The sequence below is a fragment of the Etheostoma spectabile genome, chromosome 23 (assembly GCF_008692095.1).
Source record: "Etheostoma spectabile isolate EspeVRDwgs_2016 chromosome 23, UIUC_Espe_1.0, whole genome shotgun sequence".
Classification (NCBI taxonomy): domain Eukaryota; kingdom Metazoa; phylum Chordata; class Actinopteri; order Perciformes; family Percidae; genus Etheostoma; species Etheostoma spectabile.
This window is the reverse complement of record NC_045755.1, coordinates 22,280,843-22,299,464: the sequence shown is the minus strand read 5'-3', so window position 1 is coordinate 22,299,464 and position 18,622 is coordinate 22,280,843. Positions and strand designations below refer to the sequence as shown.

The following is an 18,622-nucleotide window of genomic DNA, read 5'->3' as shown; positions in this document are numbered from 1 at the left end:
CCATACCCTATGTGCATTCAAACAGAGGAAAAGAGAGGTTTGCACTTTATTCATATAATATTCCTGTATTAGTTCTAGGACACTGGGATGAATGTGTGTGTGTGTGTGTGTGTGTGTGTGTGTGTGTGTGTGTGTGGTGTGTGTGTGTGTGTGTGTTTGTCAATTAGCAACGTTTAGTTTGAAAGAACCTGTTTGTACTTGGTATCTTAATTTCCTATTAGATTAGATTAGATTAGATTCAACTTTATTGTCATTACACAGGTACAGGTACAAGGCAACGAAATGCAGTTTAGGTCTAACCAGAAGTGCAATAGCAGCAAGTGCAGGATATACAATGGTTCCATAAGTGCAGGACATGGATATGTACTGAATAAATATAGAGTTGAATACTATCATAAACAGAATTGTATGGATAGATTTGTCCTATAAATACAACACATAGATAACTAGTACTGTGAACATAATTTACAGCTGGATATGTACTGAATATAACATACAGGTGGATATTACTATAAATAGAATTTTTACAGATATGTACAATGAACGTAATAAACAGATGGTTGTTAGGCTACTAAAACAGAGTTTACAGGTGAATATGTACTATGAATATATATATATACAGATGGCTATTACTATAGACAGAATTACTGTAAAGTAGTAGGTTATAGACCTGTATATCTCTACAATGCATTATATTGCCATAGCCATTTGTATCTTTCAAAACAATATTTTACAACATGATTACTTTATAATCTTATCCTGACAAAAAATGTTTGGATAAAGTATGAAACCTCACGTGTGAGATGATAAGACTATTGCACGTTTACAAATAAGTCAATAAGTCAAAATACAGGAGTATAAAAGACAAATACAGCCAGGGATGAACACTTTATTATTGTAGACATGTGTGCGATCTTTCAGTGTAAAGTGAAGGAATCAATTTCCTGCAGGGGGCAGCAGTAGCCTACGCCGTAGATGCGTTTATCCTGCCAAAAAGCACATGGAGGAGTCGTTGTCACGCTTTCAATATAAAAGTAAGTCTTTTTTGTTTTTGTTTTAAACGTTTGCACCATTTACAAAGGCAAATTCCATGTGAAGTTATTAAGTGTTGTTATTTTGGCAATAAACCTTTTTCTGATTCTGAAGATCAGAACACAAGTCATAAAAAATACTATAAACACTTCTTTGACAGATAAAAACAGTGATGAAAAGTTATAAAACTGCGTTTTGAAATTACAACAGACTTGGAAAATATATATTTGAAAATAAAAACAGCTAAAAATCCAAAAATATGTTATCATGGAGGGGCAAAAAGGATTAAATAGCAGTTCATTATGATGACTGAATCATTTTAAAACTCCATGAAATTATTGTCTTTTGTTTTATTTATTTATATGGATATGTCTCTCTTAATAATGACTTTAAAATATTGACCACTCCTTTCCAGTCAGTCGAGTATCAGTGACGATTTTATTGTGAAACCGGAAGTATTATTTTGTTGCGGTTGGCGGAACAACACCGGCTATATTATCACTGTATAGTTACGCCGCGTTGCACGTTGCTAGTTAGTTGCAATGTTGTAGCTATTAGCACGACAGCTAATCCTTCGCTGGGAGGGTGACCCGCCGATTAGTTTGACAAACATACGGAGGGAATTCTCACTCATCATTCAACTGCTGGCCAACGGAAATCACTCTCCCAAATTGTAACGTTAGCTAGCTGGTTGTCTTGTCATTCTCCTAACCAGCTAGCCTAGCCCGCTAGCCTAGCCTGCTAGCTAGTAAGCTATCCTGCTAAAGCACATAGTTCTGCTGTGTACTCCCTCCGTGTTAACAGTCTCCTGCCCAGCTGGAGTACCATGGCGATGAGACAGACTCCTCTCACCTGCTCCGGTCACACCCGGCCTGTGGTGGACCTGGCCTTCAGTGGAATCACTCCCTATGGCTACTTTCTCATCAGCGCCTGCAAGGGTGAGACCAATTATTATTAACCTAAGCCTATTAACGTTAATGTTAGCAAATAATGTTTTACTTATAAAAGTAGTGGTTCTAAGACATAAATCCAGGGTGAATGCTGAGTTAACTTTACTTAACTTCTTGGAAGCTGCTGTTGCCACAATGCTATATCAGACGTTATCCTATCAAAGTGAGGCAGTCTGGCTTGTTGAATAGACACCTGTCGACTGATGTATCTACAGGTTTCGTCCTAAGATGCATTTGTCCTTTGTATCCTCCTTGCTTTAATTTTGTTAGATGGCAAGCCCATGTTGCGCCAGGGAGACACAGGGGACTGGATTGGAACGTTTCTGGGTCACAAAGGCGCTGTCTGGGGAGCCACTTTGAACACAGACGCCACCAAGGCAGCCACTGCCGCAGCTGACTTCACAGCGTGAGTAAAGAGTCCAGACTGGACCTGCCTAGCTGTGTGTCTTCAAGCAAGATGTCTAAAATAATCTAGGTTTTCACCTACTACTTTAACACTAATAAGTAACTGGTAAACTGGTACTCATCATTGTTCGGATAGATTTTAGCAAACCAATAAATATGTAAGTATTATAAAAGAATATATTTGTCCTGATTCCAGGGGCATGTATCATGAAGCCAGTTTAGTGGGTTACCCAGCAATCTTAGGGTTTCATTCAGGTTTGTCAGCATCACTAAGCTGGTTACTAAGCTACCATAGTAACCTGTGCTGCACAGATAACATGCTCTGGAGGTGATTTAACTTCAGAGTATTAAGATTAAAACACTTAAGGTACCTGTCCACATACACTGTTTTCACGGATGGGATCGCCCCGCTTCCTGCTATGCCTTCTGGTTTTTCCACCTACTGGTTTCCTATGTCGACAGATTCGCTACATATTCATAAACATTTTACTGGTCTTTGCATGTCGCACTTCAATATAAACTGTACTGAACTGAACTGAATATCTGAGCACTACATTCTACCGCAGGAAAAATGTGTTTTAAAAGAAATTAGGGTGATCTTTGTCGCGCCGGATTCAAAAGATGTGCAAGGATTTGTCAGAAATTATACCAGGCAGCACATGGATCCTGAAACAATGGGTCTGAAACGACTGGTTATCCTAGGCTGGAAACACATGATCTCGAGGCTCTCAAACAGCTACAGTAACAAGTTCCCTGTGTTATGAAAAGAAGCAGATGCAAGCTCAAATGCCAATAACCTACAACGTTATGTTTATGACGGAAGATAAGTAATTTAAACCCCTAGCTACAATACAAAGTTCTGTTTGAAAATAGTTTGCGCCCATCCTTTTTGAATTGTTTTTGTTGAAGCCTATAGGCTATACTGTGTCACCTGTGCACCCGGATATCAGAAAATCAGTTTTGAAATTGGTGTAAGATGAAACGTGAACGTTGTTTTCAACACTTGTCTTAAGAGTGCACTGTTGCAAGTTGTTTCAGACCAATTCAGAACAAGCTCTGTGTGTTTACATGATTGCGAGATAAGTGAAGTTGGAAGACGGTGTGTGGGAAAATTTGCAAACATGGTAAGGCTTAATGATATAAAATGAAAAGCAGGGGTTCCTTTATTGGTCAAATATTTTTCACCACTTGTCTTCTCTCGTAAACATGGCGTTGTATAATTTTGTAGATGTAAGCATTTGAGCCATGTCAATAGGAATATTGCTTCTTTTCATAAATTCAAGAAACTTGTTGTAGCTATTTGAGAGCCTCGAGATCATGTGTTTCCAGCCCAGGGTAACCAGTTGTTTTAGACCCATTGTTTCAGGATCCATGTGCTGCCTGGAATAATTTCTGACAAATCCTTGCACATGGATAGCGCAGAGGGGTAGCAGAAGGTTATAGAGCCACATATAGTTATGTTTTTAAGCCTAAATCAAGGTAACCTGTTGTTTTGGAATACTCGGGTAAACAGTAATTCCTGGATTTGCGGGAAAAAATGAAATAATAATGTACTGGAAATTAACGTGATTATTGATAGTGTAGTGGAAAGCAAAGTGGTCTTGTATGTTATTTTTGCTAAGGAGGGTTCGAATTCAGTGCGACAAGGATCCTCCTAATTTCTTTTAAAACACATTTTCCTGTGGTAGAATGTTGTAGTAATGTAGTGCTCAGATATTCAGTTCAGTACAGTTTATATTGAGGTGTGACATGCAAAGGCCAGTAAAATGTTTATGAATATGTGGCGAATCTGTCGACGGGGGTAGCCGTTGATATGTTTACACGGCATCTGGACAGGCTGGGAAACCAGTAGGTGGAAAAACCAGAAAGCACATAACACCAGCATTGCACTCTCTTCACTGGCAAGCAAAGAAAACAGCCTACACCCTCCTACAACCGCAATGGCTGCAGCTAATTGAACGGAAGACTGGCTGCACCGGGATAAAAAAAATAATAATAATCAGGTGACTTAATATTTTGGTGGCGTGGCTGGATGCTCTCGCTGTTCCGCGTCGGCTATCCAAACGCATTGACTTGAATGGCTGACATTGCTGTCGGGGGGGGGGGTCACGGCGCTTTGGGAACGTGGCACAGAGCTGCCAAAGAATAGAGGTTAAACCCCTGAAATTATCAATCAGCTCCTTGGAAAAATGGAGTGATCTTTCATACAAACATGGATAAAGTACTAAGTTTACAATAAAATAAAAGTAATACAAATAAATTGAGACATTCTATAGATTAGTAGTATCAATTGTACTGAATAGGGTCTCGTCCTTGGTGCACCTCTAGCACTTCCTGATGGTCCTTCAGTTCTGGTATTATGTCATCTTAATTACCGTAACAACTGTTCTTAAGAGACAAAAACTAACAATTTGCCATGAAACATACAGTATATTGTCTATGGAGCCACATACTGATATAGTAAATAATGATATGAAGAAGAGTGTTTCGAGTCAGTTCTTACACCGGCTGTAGCACGGGGCTGTGCAATTACGATTTAAGTCACTGAACGAACCCTTGTTTCTAACCTAAATATTATTGCTGGAGCTACATGAACTTATACATTCAAAAAGATGTCTTTCTGTGCTTTTCAGAAAGGTGTGGGATGCAGTGAGTGGAGACGAGGTCCTCACACTGGCACACAAACACATCGTCAAGACTGTCACCTTTACTCAGGTCAGTGGTGTCTCTGGACATTAGCTATTTAACCCTCATGTTGTCCTCGGGTCAAATTTGACCCGTTTTCCAGTTTTTTCATCACGAAAAATGGGCCTTTGAAATAAGCTGGAAATGTCAACATTAGAAATATCAAATAACTTTGTAAAAAACATCAAAAAAAGGACCCACAACATTGAAAAAGTGACAAAAATGTCATAAAAAGCGGTAACTTTCTTTCATGGTTAAAGGGAAGACAACACAAGGGTTAAATAACATGTTTATGAATCTGATCCTTTCTGTACATATCCTGTATGCATACATGGGGATGGGATGGTTTTATTGAGATATTACTGAAACCGCCAGTGAGTATACTTCTGCCTCTCGTCTCAGGACAGCAACTGTCTGCTGACTGCAGGAAATGACAAGCTGCTGCGCATCTACGATCTTCGCAACCCTGAAGCAGGTAAGCAAATGTATCAAAGAGGAAACTTTCTTGTTGGGTACATGTAGGATTTGATTTATTTTGTGTAGTTAAACATTTGCCTCCCTTGCTGTAGATTCTGCTCTGGTCAATGCAACCCTTCTCCCTACTGGAGCCAGATACAACTTAAACTCAGTAGCATGGGAAAGGCTTTGTAGCTCTGGGAATTAGGAATAATAGGAAAATAGCCAAAGGGCTATCTCAGTCAACCCCTGATACTTGTGTTTTTTTTTTGGTCTTCTAATGTAGTTGACTTATTTTTTTGTTTTATTTTTTTAGCACCTCTGGAGATTGCAGGTCACACCTCAGCCATAAAAAAAGCCTTGTGGTGTAACGACGACAAGCAGATTCTTTCTGCTGCCGATGACAAAACCATACGGTCAGTGAAGTGGCTTTCCCATAGTTTACCTTTTTGTTTGTGTGTCAATGTCCCGTCTTATCTTGCTTCTTATTTTTTGCACCCCACACCCTAGAATAATTACCACTTATATACTATTGATATTTTTTTACAATCGTATCTATAGATTTGCCTTTTGTCCTCTCTTATCTATTTATCACATTGTAAAGTTCTTTACTGTGTAATGCATCCCCATTGTATTTGTATCCCTTCTCTAAAAGTGCATTTGTATCATATTGCACTGTATTAATAGTATTGTGTTGACTTGTTTTCAAGGTACCTGGCTGCGATGACACCTTCATTTCCCCTCTAGGGATTAATGAAGTCATCTAATCTATTTATTTATTTTATGGGACAAACTTCAAATCATGCTTGTGTGGGTGTTTGCATGTCTGTGTGTCTAGGCTGTGGGACAGGAGCTCCATGGAGGAGGTGAAGACACTAACGTTCGACACGTCGGTGAGCAGCATGGAGTATGTGGCTGATGGAGAGATACTTGTGATCACATACGGAAAGACAATCGCTTTCTACAACGCTCTGAGGTACCCTGTTCTCACACCTTACACAACCAGGAACCTGGGTGGGGGTTGGTTCCTTAGAAATACTTTTTTCAACTTCAACAAAAACCCATGAAACACAAAACTTTTATTTTCCACCTTAATTATGAATCAAAACAGTTATAATTACTATTATTATAAATAAACAAACAAATGGCATTGTGGAAACCCTGGAACAGTTAACGTTATCTTTTTCAGGCTACATCCACGCTAATATATGTTGTTGTTTTTTGTTGTTGCTAAATTTACATCTGGCATCCACACTTCTCCGGTTTTCGAGCACCTAAAAACTGAGACATTTTAACGTGACATGTAATGCTTTAATTCAATGTCATTTTAAAACGAAAATGTATGAGTGTGGACCTGGTCTACTCAACAATTGCAGCAAAGTAAAATGAGTTGAGCCGAGTGTGGCGAAATCACTATTGATTTGTCTGTGGTCTATACCACAGACATTACACGAGTCATTGCTGGGCTCCTACATTGAGACAAGTTTTCATAAAACTATTTTATACTCTTGCCGTTGTCTTAGAAAGTGACCACACTTGTTTTTCAGGTAAAGTATTAAGTTTATACCAGCCAACCAACACAAACTTAACAAAACTTTCAAAGCAACTCTGGTTGGATGAAAAAAATATCTTGGTCCAGAGTTGGCAAAGATATTGCTGTTGTAGACATGTAGCTTCTCCATGGTGACTTGTTGATAACAAGTAAGTACAACATTAGAACAATTTCTTTTTTTATAATTCAGCCTGGACCTGATAAAGACAGTGGAGGCCCCAGCCCCTATCAACTCGGCCTCCCTCCACCCAGAGAAAGACTTCTTTGTTGCCGGTGGAGAGGACTTCAAGCTCTACAAATTTGACTACAGTACTAAAGAGGAGCTGGGTGAGGAGCAGAGAGATTTTTATATAATAATAAGATACGTTTAACCCGTGTAAGGTAATGGATCCAGTGTTGAAGGTAGTTTGTCCATTTTGTGAAAAACTGATTTGTACAATAAACAATTTACAAAAAAACTATTTCTAAAAAATTGTGAGTTTTACAATTGATTCTGCGACTGATCATATAAATGTAAAACAGAGTTAATTTAAGGGATAAAAGAGGATCTTTAAATGTTACGCTGTTTCTTGTCATAGTAGCTAGGAAAACTTACCAAAAGTCACATATTTACCACTTCCGTCCTTGTTGTCCCTCCATTCTGCAGAGTCCTATAAGGGTCACTTTGGTCCAGTGCACTGTGTTCGCTTCAGTCCGGATGGTGAGCTGTACGCCAGCGGCTCTGAGGACGGCACGCTCAGACTGTGGCAGACTGCTGTGGGGAAAACCTATGGCCTGTGGAAGTGTGTCCTTCCTGGTAAAAATACAACTTTGGATACTCATTTATATAGCTAGATCTTGAACCAGCTATATGACACTGAGCGCAAAGTGTTATCTTTTCAGCAAAGGGCAACCACCAATGCTAAATGTGTGAAAGTGTCTGTAAATGCATATTATGAAGTATCAGTATGATTTTTCTAATTCAATTTTTTTTAGTCCTGTTCTTTCCTTTTCATCAGAATTAAGTTTTGTTCTAATTCTACTTATATTATCTTACCTTACTCCTCAGAGGACCTGGGGGCTGAGAACTCTGAACAGATGTACACGTCGGCCCCTGAGATCAAAGCATGAGGAGAAAGCCGTGCTTTTTGGAAATGGGATGAGAAGAGAAAAGAATGACAAAGGAAACAAGCGGAGTAGTGTTCCAGCGTTCTGGCCCCAGCAAGGAGCATAGTTCAGAGCACCGCCATCCATCAAGAACTGATGTGGATATTATGACTGCCTTGTCATGGACTAACCCAACAACACATACACAAACACACGCAGATTTTATGCAGTCATATGGGCTGTAGAGTAAAGCAGTAGACCTGTGAGTGTCTGCTCATCGCTGCCTGCTTTCCCTCTGATTAGCCCAATTCTGTCTACTTAAACTTGTTTTAAAGCTTTTTGAAAGTCAAGTGTTCAAATAAAAAAAAAAATTATATTGTTTTGTGTCAAAGCAGGCAAGAGAAGAAATGCCACTGGGTTTTTATTTTTCATTTTGGTTTCTGTCTTCATTTGTGTCCAGTGAAGAATTAAATAAAGGCATTACTGTTTTATTTATAAGTAATGCACAAAGAGCAAATGGAGTTTGGTGTTCATTTTTCACGGTCACGTGGTTATTTTAAATTGCAAATGTATTAGGTACAAGCAAGCACTTTCACACTAGGACAACAATGTAAAATAACTACATTAACAAATACTGTCTCGTGCTATTAAACGTTAATAATTCATTTCCATATAACGCGCTATCAAAACGGTGCTAGAACGTGAGTCCTATACTTGTGACGTGCGGTTCGTTTTAAATAGTTGTATGTCTGTTCCTCCAATGAGGAAGATCTTCCTAACAGCATCTGGCCAATAGGAGCCGGTCTCTACAGGCAGTCACCTCCCTTTGAAACTTCCGGCCCGGCTAATGATCGTCCCCATGTATGTAGGGTATTTGCTACAACGCACCCAATACACGTTTAGACGTCAACACTTTGCTTCCTTTCCCGTCATTGTATCGCGCCACTTTCTACCATGAGAAATCACCAATAAAGTGTTCTTAACCAAAAACCACACATATGGACATGTTCCAGCAGCAACGTGATTTGAAATTTAGAGCCGAAACGAACAACATCGCCGACCAAGATTTCCCTGACGTTAGCATCTAACGAACAAGGGTTCTCAACCAAAAACTGCACATTTGAACATGTCCCATGTTGGTGTTGACGCCTGCGCAGTATGCTCGTGTTGACGTCGACACGTGTATTGGGTGAGAGAAGAGCTAGCATCTACCCCATGAGTAGCAGCAGCCTTCCCTGGTGCAGATGTCAGCCTAAGCAGCAACTCAGAAAGAACTAGAAAGAACCACTTTCACTTCTTCATTCTTCTGCGAGAAGGAGGAAGAGAAAGCAACGGCAACAAGTCATATTGATTTTTATTTTTATTCCGTCTCATTTCTCTGACCTATGGTTCTTACTTATTTAGCTAATATTTGTTTTGCGAATTAAATCCAGTAAGAGGCGCTGGTTAGCCGTTCCGCTCAGACCAAACCTCCTCTCCATTTATCCCACTTTCCACCTCAGTGTTAGCTAGCTAGCTAATTTACTCTCCCTCTTCATCCGTACGCCAACATGCCGGAGTACCTGGACGACCCGTCTGTTCTCACCAAAGACAAGCTGAAGAGCGAGCTGCTGGCCCACAACATAGAACTTCCGAGCGGCAACCCGACCAAGGACGTGTATGTACAGCTTTATCTGAAGAACCTGACCGCTAACAACAAGAAACATGTCACGGCCACAACTCTGGACGCCTTTTCCAGCGATGAGGAGCTGCCGCCGCCCGTACTCTCCAGCAGAAGTCGCTCCTCCGGCAGAGTGAGTTTTGTCATTCTTTCTGAATTAATGTTTATTTTAATTTAACGATGCCAAGCTTACATAGCTCCAAGGGAAATATGCATTTCGTTTTTAGCACCTAAAGTAAAGTAGTCTATACTTGTCGAAAACAAATGCCCATCGAAAATAAGCAGAAGCTATAAACTCTTCAGAATCGTTGACCATCATGCTGTAAACCTCAAACTAATCAACCATTATTTTCAGTATAAAATGTACATCTGCTTTGACCAAAGACTCCATTGCCAGGGGTCCCCACCCAAATAAGTTTAGACACATTCTTCAGTTGCCACCATTCATTTTATCCTCAAATACTTTATTTGGCCTATTTCATTCTCTTTATGTCCACTTGATCCCAGTTTGTGGAGCATAAAACTTTAACTGAAAACAAACGCCCCATGAATCTGTGGCCAACCTTTATGATGGAACAGGTTGTTGTTGTTATTATTGAGTCTGAGGTCTGAGATCTGAGGTGCAGACCGTTAACGCGCAGATAAAGAATGTTAGAGGTGTGTGTTCTGTTTCTTTTGGAGAAGATTGTTGAGATTGCTTTGCTCTCAACTGTAAGGCTTTTTGTTTGGGGGCATAGGGTCTCAGTTTCTTTGCATTTTCCACTACTGATAATCCCACTCCAGCCTGCGAAAGCCTACATTCTTCAGAACCTTTACACAGGAGCAAGTGAAAGGTTTTCTTCTGAGAAATACCTTCTGAAGCTCACTTTTTGAAGTAATTGAACCAAGGAGTTGATTGTACATAGCGCATGTTAAACTGTCTCGTATGATTTCAGACCTGTGTACAAAGGATGGCAGTTAAGAACAGTTTTTTGTTGTAATATAGTTTATTTTAGTTTGTATTTTTCAAATTTAAGGAATGACAATGGGTCATCACAGCACTGGTTACCAGTTCCCTAAAGTTAGGGCTTGGTACATACCCTCAATACTTGTACTAACCAAAATGTGTCTGTGGTAAAAAGTCAGAAAATGCCATGGAATATTTGAGAACTTTGCCTCTTTTGTAAAATAATGGTTTTGGTACCGGTACAAAAACTCACGCAAAAGAATCAAAGCATTGTAAACCATACTCAGGCCTATGCAGAATCATCTTTTATATTTTACCCTATAACATTTTAAACATTATGATAATTGGTAAACACAGGTTACCAGAGCCTTAATTGCTTACTTCTTGTTACTAGTTTTGTCTGACAGTCCCAATTTTACACTTGTATCAAGTAGAGGTGTGAATCTTGACTGATCTCTCGATTCAATTACGATTATCATGTCTTTGATTCGATATCTCGATGCATCATGATGTGTCAAAAACATTTTTCTATTAAAGCCGTATACTGTAGGTTATTTCACTTGACAGAATGCATTAAGATACTGTATACTTCGATATAATAAACATTTTTCATTACTTCACATGGTTATGTTTTCATCTAAAAATAGAAGTAGTAAGGTATAAACAATCTTTTTTCATTTAACAACACACACACACACACACACACACACACACACACACACACACACACACACCATAGCTTCAAAAACAAAACATTTTGCAGTGCTCTAATACTACATAGATTGGATACATAAAACCATAGACATATATAGAGTAGACGCCGCATCGACCGCTACTGCCTATTGGCGCTGACGAGACGTGGGACCGCCATCTTGGACCGGTCACCCGCTCCACCCAGTGTAATGTGTTTGGCAGGTGCAATGAGCAGTCAGCGCGTTTAATTAATCAATCTCACTGAATACCAAACTGATTTTCATGTTTTTTTGTTGCTACAAAGGTCATACATATAGCTATGATACAGAGCACATGATTAGGCGTATTTTAATATTCATAGTGTGCTTAACAGTAATAGAATATTCTGACATGATATAAATTCACCAGACGTCCAAGATCAAAACTGGGAACATAATACCCGAAAAGCAAGAAAAACGGGGACATTTCCAGTTTGACTATAAATCTAATTGAAAAACCTAATGTTGTGTTTTTAAAAACAGAACAGGGACAGAGGTAGTTTTTTTCTTCTGTATTTAGTCAGGGACAGACAACCGAAAACGGGGACTGTCTCCTAAATCCGAGGACGTCTGGTCACCCTAGACCCTAGAACAGACATCCTCGGTGTATCTATCATTTGTAAATGATAGGTATTTGCAAAATACCCCTATATACAGGCTATAATAGGTATATTATAAATATGATAGGGAAGAAGAAACAGATAGTGACCGTAAATTCAGATATTTAAGTTAGAGAAACAATATGATTATATTATCAGAGTCTACTTGAAGCTTTTTATATTTGTCTCTCTCTCTGTCTCACACACACACACACACACCACACACACACACACACACACACACACACACACACACACACACACACACACACACAGTACTACCACGTTGTTCTGCATCAATCGCCTCCCGGACCTTGACATTTAGCAGCCCCACTCCCAACACACACAGACGCGCACACACACACTAAGGTTGCACGACATTGACAGAATGTGATATTGCAACATCAATATGAACTCCGATATTTTTAAACATATGTAAAATTACAAAATAGATTGATAAGAAATTAAACAAGTTTTCTCACAACAAAAGGTTTATTTCAACTGACAGTCATATTGGACTGGTCCAACATGAATAAATAACTAAGGACCATGTCTACAGGACAGGACGGGCTCTACTGGTTGGACAGTATAAAATACATAAATAAAGTTAACAGGACAACTCCAAAAAATAAACTATTGCATACTTATCGCACCCTTCGATATATTTGATAAATGACCAGTTGTCTCAGCTCTTACTACATAAGTATTTGGAAAGATCCACCTTTTTTATGTTGTGTTGACGCGTTACTCTTATATATATAAATTATCTTATAAGAGTAACGTGCAAGTCTTATCAAACAAATCCCAACTAAACCAGAGACAATCCCAATGTAATAACAACATAAGCATACATTAGTGCTGCTTTAGGAGCCCCAGAATAATGTATAGGTCATACTACATATAACGATCTGCTGTGTAACGATATTGCGTTGATATTTCTTTCACCCCTAACAACAAAGCATGCGTACCAGTACTTATTCAAAGTAGCAGTATGAAATAAAAGTGGCAGTTTTTATTTAAACTGCAAATTTACTTGGTTGAATCTCCCTTTAAAACTCGCAAAACTTAACTTATGTAGCAATTTTCAAAACACAGATACAAAATGATTTACAGAACCCAGAGTTAAAGCGATAGGATTAAAAAAATCCGGCGATCTGAGCAGAAATATGCTGCACAGTGCTCTGGCATCTTGTATCTTCTGCTGCTAAGTAACGAGTATGACCGGTCCAAGATGGAGGGTGGATTTCTCGCGCTCAGCCTGCCAATGCGGCGTCTACTCTTTTATATGTCTTTGCATAAAACTACAGCACTGAGCACATGGCAATTCCTGAATGTGCAAAACAGAAATTGAATTGCCACTACAATGCGCAAAGAAATACAGCTTGACTGATGCAGAGCGGGCACGGACATGCCAATATGCCCAAAGAAAAAAAAACGGCGTTTGAGAACATGCCTAAGATAAAATGGACTAGAGTCTATCGTAGGTCTAGAAGAAATGGGTTAGGCTACTGAGAATGTTATTTGTCATTTGAATGTTTATGACGCGGCCGGAAAATTAGCGACATTGATGCGTTATAATCCATTATGGTCGGACACTGCGTTGGTGCAGCATCGTCCACGTCCGCGTTCGATTATTTGATTCATTTTAACACCTTTTAGTAACAAGAATGTTTAATATTTTAACTTACTTCAACATACTTTAAATGGCTCATGTCAGTATTAAATAAAACAATTACTTTGCAAACACAAGGCGCATCCAACGGGAATTGCAAGGTGACCTAAAAATCAAGATAAGATAAGCCTTTACTAATGACAAATAACAACAGGACAAGGCATTTCCCAATCTTCTGTTCTTTGTCCACTTCTTTTTAGTTTTTATATAAATGACTTGCCACAATCATGTCTTGGAGCAAGCCACTTATTAAACTTATTGAACTCAATTAAGCAATCAAAATTTTGGACAGAAAAGCTGATAAGATATCATTACCATGTTGAATATATTAAGTTTTGTATCACACTTCATTTTGATAATGATTGCACATTTCCTGTTAACTCATGCTGTGGTAAATAACTTCTGTAGTGCACAATGCCCCATTGCATAATAGCATATCAAATATAACATAGCAAATACTGTATATAAAAATATTGCACCATTACCCTATGAGGCATTGCACATTGACTGTATATTACAGTAACTACCACAAATACTATTTAGTAGTATTCTTCACACATAAATCACGGCAGCCAATATTAGGGCTGGAACGGTTACCTGTTACCACGGTCAGGTGACGCCACCGTCATCACCGCAAAATACATTGGCCTGCACATGTGTGCACTTTGTCTAATGACATGGATTGTGTCTGATGACATTGTGTCTTACATGGATTCAAGGTATTCTAAAAAAAGCATCAAAAGATGGAGCAAATCCGACCTTTCGCGAGTTGGGGAGCGCAATGTTCCATGAAACATAATAACATTCCATTCGTGTTGATATATTCCTCTCTCTTTTCCTCACAGCAGCACTCAAACGCTATTCTCCATTACTGCTCGCTCTCCTTGCGCAACCACACAGGCACTGACGTCACTCACTTAAGGCGCCCTACCGTTCTAGCTCTAACTTACACTACTCTCGTATAGTATAGTATACCGCAATACCGCGGGAATTTCTTGCTTTTCAACCGCGATAAGAATAAATCCATACCGTCCCGGCCCTATTACACGCACCCACACATATCGTATCTCTTATTATTCAGTAATTTGAGTGAAAGCGGCTCAAATAAGAATTTACACCTGTTAATCTTGCCGTTTCGTAACCTGTACTTTCTGCTTGAAGGCATCGGCTCATACTCACGATACAGGATGTGATTAGGGTTGTGGGTGATTCTTTTTTTACCCTGTTTCCTCACCTCCTCGAAGAGATCATGAAGAGGAGTTGGTGGCATTTGGCCAGTTCTTTTTCCAGCCCTTTTTATCAAGTTTTGGAGATGTGATTTTAATGAATTTATGGTTACTGAGCCAAGCCATAATGCCAATATAAAACAACCAATAGATTCAAAAGCTGCCTTGTAAAACAGTAGCATGTTATCTTTGACCACTCTATGATCTCTAAGTCTATAAAAATATAGATGCTAACTTGTCTTTGCGCAAATATACTCAACTTGATGGGACCACTGCAACTGACAGTCTAGTTGTATGCCTAAATACTTATATGTTGTTACCTGCTCAACAAGTACAAAAACATTTTTATTTTTTTTTAAACTTTTGTTTCAATATTGTTTTTTCAACTCTTTAACTGGTAGAAATTGTCAGTCAATTTTTATTGTTGGTTAATGGTTCACCGTTTAATCATTAACATGTTTACTCAGGACCCAAGAAAGCCCAGTGTCGAGTGTGAATTTGTTGGGATGAGTGTTTCTGGAGACAGCTGAAAGCAGCAATACCACATGCCGAGCAATAATACCACATGCCTAGCAATTGACCCATCCGGAACAGGCGCATTTCAAACCGCCACTGCACTAGACTAGTGTAAATCAACAGAGCACTGCTTTCACTTCCATGTTGTGCTACATTCCTGCTGTTTAACCAATCTAATAACCGTCAGGGAGTAAACGTAGGCCTGGCAAGGACTACACCGTAGAAACCCTGGCTTGATATGATATGCAGTTGAAGTTTCTATGAGTGGAGAATGTATTTTAAACATCAACATTGCAGTCGATCATGTTAACTTTTGATCGCGATTATGCAGCCCTAAATTCTTTTTTGTTGAGGGTGGGGACAAAACGTATTTCCCCCCCTCAAAGTGATCACTACTTCTACCCCGGCTTGAAGGCGCTGTGTTTTATGTTGACACCACATTGTGCTATTTCATTTTGAGATTATTTTCCGTTTAATATTAAAATTCATGAACAAGTGTTTTGGCATGGCTGGCCGAGTGGCACTATCTATGTTTTTGTTTTGTTGTGCATGATAAAAAAAAAAACTGGGACCATATGCCTGTATCCTGATTTGATTCTTTCCTGATACATGGGCGCTGATTTAATTTGTATTGTAGGTTTCATTCATTGCGTTTTTAGTAGTATTGCAATTCAATAGTATTGAGATTTGCGACTTTCTTGACCTTCTTTAACAAAACAAGTTAATACACTTCTAGAGATACTATATCATGAGACCTTTCTAAAAATAATTGCTTTCTAAACAGAATTCACATCACATGTGGGTCAATCAATCTGACATTTATTTCATTTGTAAGAAGAAAGAAGTACATACCATGGATTTTTGGCATAATCGGCTTTCGCTCTTTTGTGCCAGAAACGGATATGATGTAAAACAAATCAAGATACGATTTTTGATTCTCCCCACCCCTACCTACCCACCCACTTACCTACCTACCTACCTACCTTACAGGGTGTAATGTGGAAATGTGAAGGAAGTAGAAAGCCAAAGTGCTGGTTGTCAAAGTTTTTGTTTCTAGACAGTAACTGAGAGTCTTATATCATAGGTCTAAGATCTAATTGTTTTTTATGTTCTGCATAGATGGGACATCACAAAGCAGAGTTACAGTACCAAAATAAAGGGACATTCCAATTTTGGAGTTTGCAGCCAATTATTTGTTCATGTCAATTAAGCTGTTGATTACAATAATGTACAACATGTATTTATTATTATAAAAATAATTTGAGAAAAATGGAAAAAGCAAGTTTTTGACATTTGTTCTTAAAAATGCCTTAAGCGGTTTGGCAATATCTTATACTAGGGAGGTGGAGGTGTAGCCTGGTCCGACCAGACTCTCTGTCTGGCCACTCTCCATTGACGAGGTACTCTGTTGAAGTTTAAAACCATTGAATCTACCCCGAGCCACGCTGGATCTGCCGTAACCAATCACTAATGTTTGGTCATGACGTCGTCTTGGCATACGGTAGAGTTTGCCTTAGCCAGTTCCTTCACCAATAACTAGCTAGCTGGAAAAACAAAACTTTTCCTGAACCCCGTAAGGAGGAGGGCCTCATAATATGCCTCATAACATAATGGCCACCAACAAAACTCGGCAAAGATTGTTTCTGTTCTGGCTTCAACTTGTGGATATTCGGCAGCTTTGCCACAACAGACCGAATGGCTTTGCTGACATCTTTCTCTGCCGCCATTACGGAACTACAACTCAAACTAGTGCACAACCTCAACATCATCGTTCTCAGCCATTCCCTCTGTTTGCTGATTGAACCGGTAAAGATCTGACCGTAGAAAACTCAAGAATATACCTCAAAACCAGACATAGTACTACAGGAAAATGAAAATTGAGCGGAAGTACATAGGAGGGCAGAACCAGGCTAGTGGAGGGGCCATGCAGACCAAAAATTAATTCCCGACATTTTTTAAATGTTTAACCGAAGTCAGAGAGGCTTTTCAGAGGCAAATTTGAAGGCTCAAATACTTTTTTATGCATTTAGGTTCCCCCCCTTTTAAATAGTTAAGATATTTCTTGGATTTCAACCTTAAAAAAACGGTTTCTTGTAAGTCAAGCAACATGGCGTGATCCACAGTATTGGATCTTGCCATGTTGCTTGACTTACCCACTGGGTTGGTATCTCTGGGAGCGCCCTGGACTGGTTCTCGTCTTATTTTTCAGTGCCCTGCCACACATATCTCATGACTTTGTGGTTCTACCATGGACTCTGTAACTTGGTTACCTTATTTCAAGCCATTCTAGCGTGGTATAGAAAGCCTGCAGGAAGACTCTGCTCCATTTGTGCCAGTTCTCACTGATATTCAATGAGCTAAGCTGCTTGACTCTGATTGGCTAACAACTATCCAATGTGAGCCTGGCTATCAGCATCATATACCCAACGCAACTGGGCAACTCATGGATAGTAATGAGCTCATGACTTCAGACTGACCAACTTTTAATTGGGCTGATTTTTCTAGCAGTTCATTTTCACATTCACCACATAACACAAACACAAATTAACATATTTCAAAAAATGCAAGTAAAAACGGTTTTGTGTGGCAGGGCACCTTTTTAAGGAAACTGAATCGTTTCTCTAAACTATGGTAAATGAAAAGCTGTCAAATGAAGATGATGTCCGCTCTGTCTCACACTCATTAAGACCTAATAATATTGCGATTATTTTACCATAACCACAGTTACATAATGTCACGGTGTCATAATCATAAATATTTGTAGAAACTAGGATATCTGTGGTGCCCTGATTCCTGCTTTGTTTGCCCTATTTAAACAAATCCTGCAAGTCCTGTTTGTGTGTGCGGTCCACTTGCGAGGTCTGCACTCCCAGTATGTGCGTTGGTTTGTTTCGTGTGTCACCCTCTGTGTAAAGCATTGAGAAGAACTGTCAAAATGTCTGAGGGAACTGACATTCCAGCCTTATATCCACCAAAAAAGCACCTTGAATTGGCAGTGATTTATTTTTGTGGACCAAAACAGTTTAAGTATCACATTACCAACTGAGGACTGTGAGAGGAGCTCTCAACATGACAACATTACGTGTGTGTGTGTGTGTTGTGGGTG

The 18,622-nt window shown here is 39.2% G+C and overlaps 2 protein-coding genes across 4 annotated transcripts in view; both read left to right on the top strand.

The window, feature by feature from the left end:
* The first annotated feature begins 1,496 nt into the window (after positions 1 to 1,496).
* On the top strand, positions 1,497 to 8,683 carry strap (serine/threonine kinase receptor associated protein). The gene is made up of 9 exons (XM_032504880.1): positions 1,497 to 1,970; positions 2,253 to 2,388; positions 5,021 to 5,102; positions 5,475 to 5,547; positions 5,845 to 5,944; positions 6,367 to 6,504; positions 7,271 to 7,407; positions 7,727 to 7,876; positions 8,129 to 8,683. Exons 1-9 carry the CDS (start codon positions 1,859 to 1,861, stop codon positions 8,188 to 8,190), a joined length of 990 nt encoding a protein of 329 aa, XP_032360771.1. The 5' UTR covers positions 1,497 to 1,858; the 3' UTR covers positions 8,191 to 8,683.
* A 709-nt stretch (positions 8,684 to 9,392) lies between these two features.
* Positions 9,393 to 18,622, top strand: part of tmpoa (thymopoietin a) — a 56,313-nt gene continuing 47,083 nt past the window's right edge. For 2 of the 3 annotated variants that reach the window (XR_004327674.1, XM_032504873.1), the window contains exon 1: positions 9,393 to 9,959. Coding sequence is in view for 2 of the 3 variants with exons in the window: in XM_032504873.1 (XP_032360764.1) it covers positions 9,717 to 9,959 (243 nt within the window). In the remaining variant the exon portion in view is untranslated. The remainder of the gene's footprint in view (positions 9,960 to 18,622) is intronic. The other variant, XM_032504874.1, reaches the window with a different exon arrangement.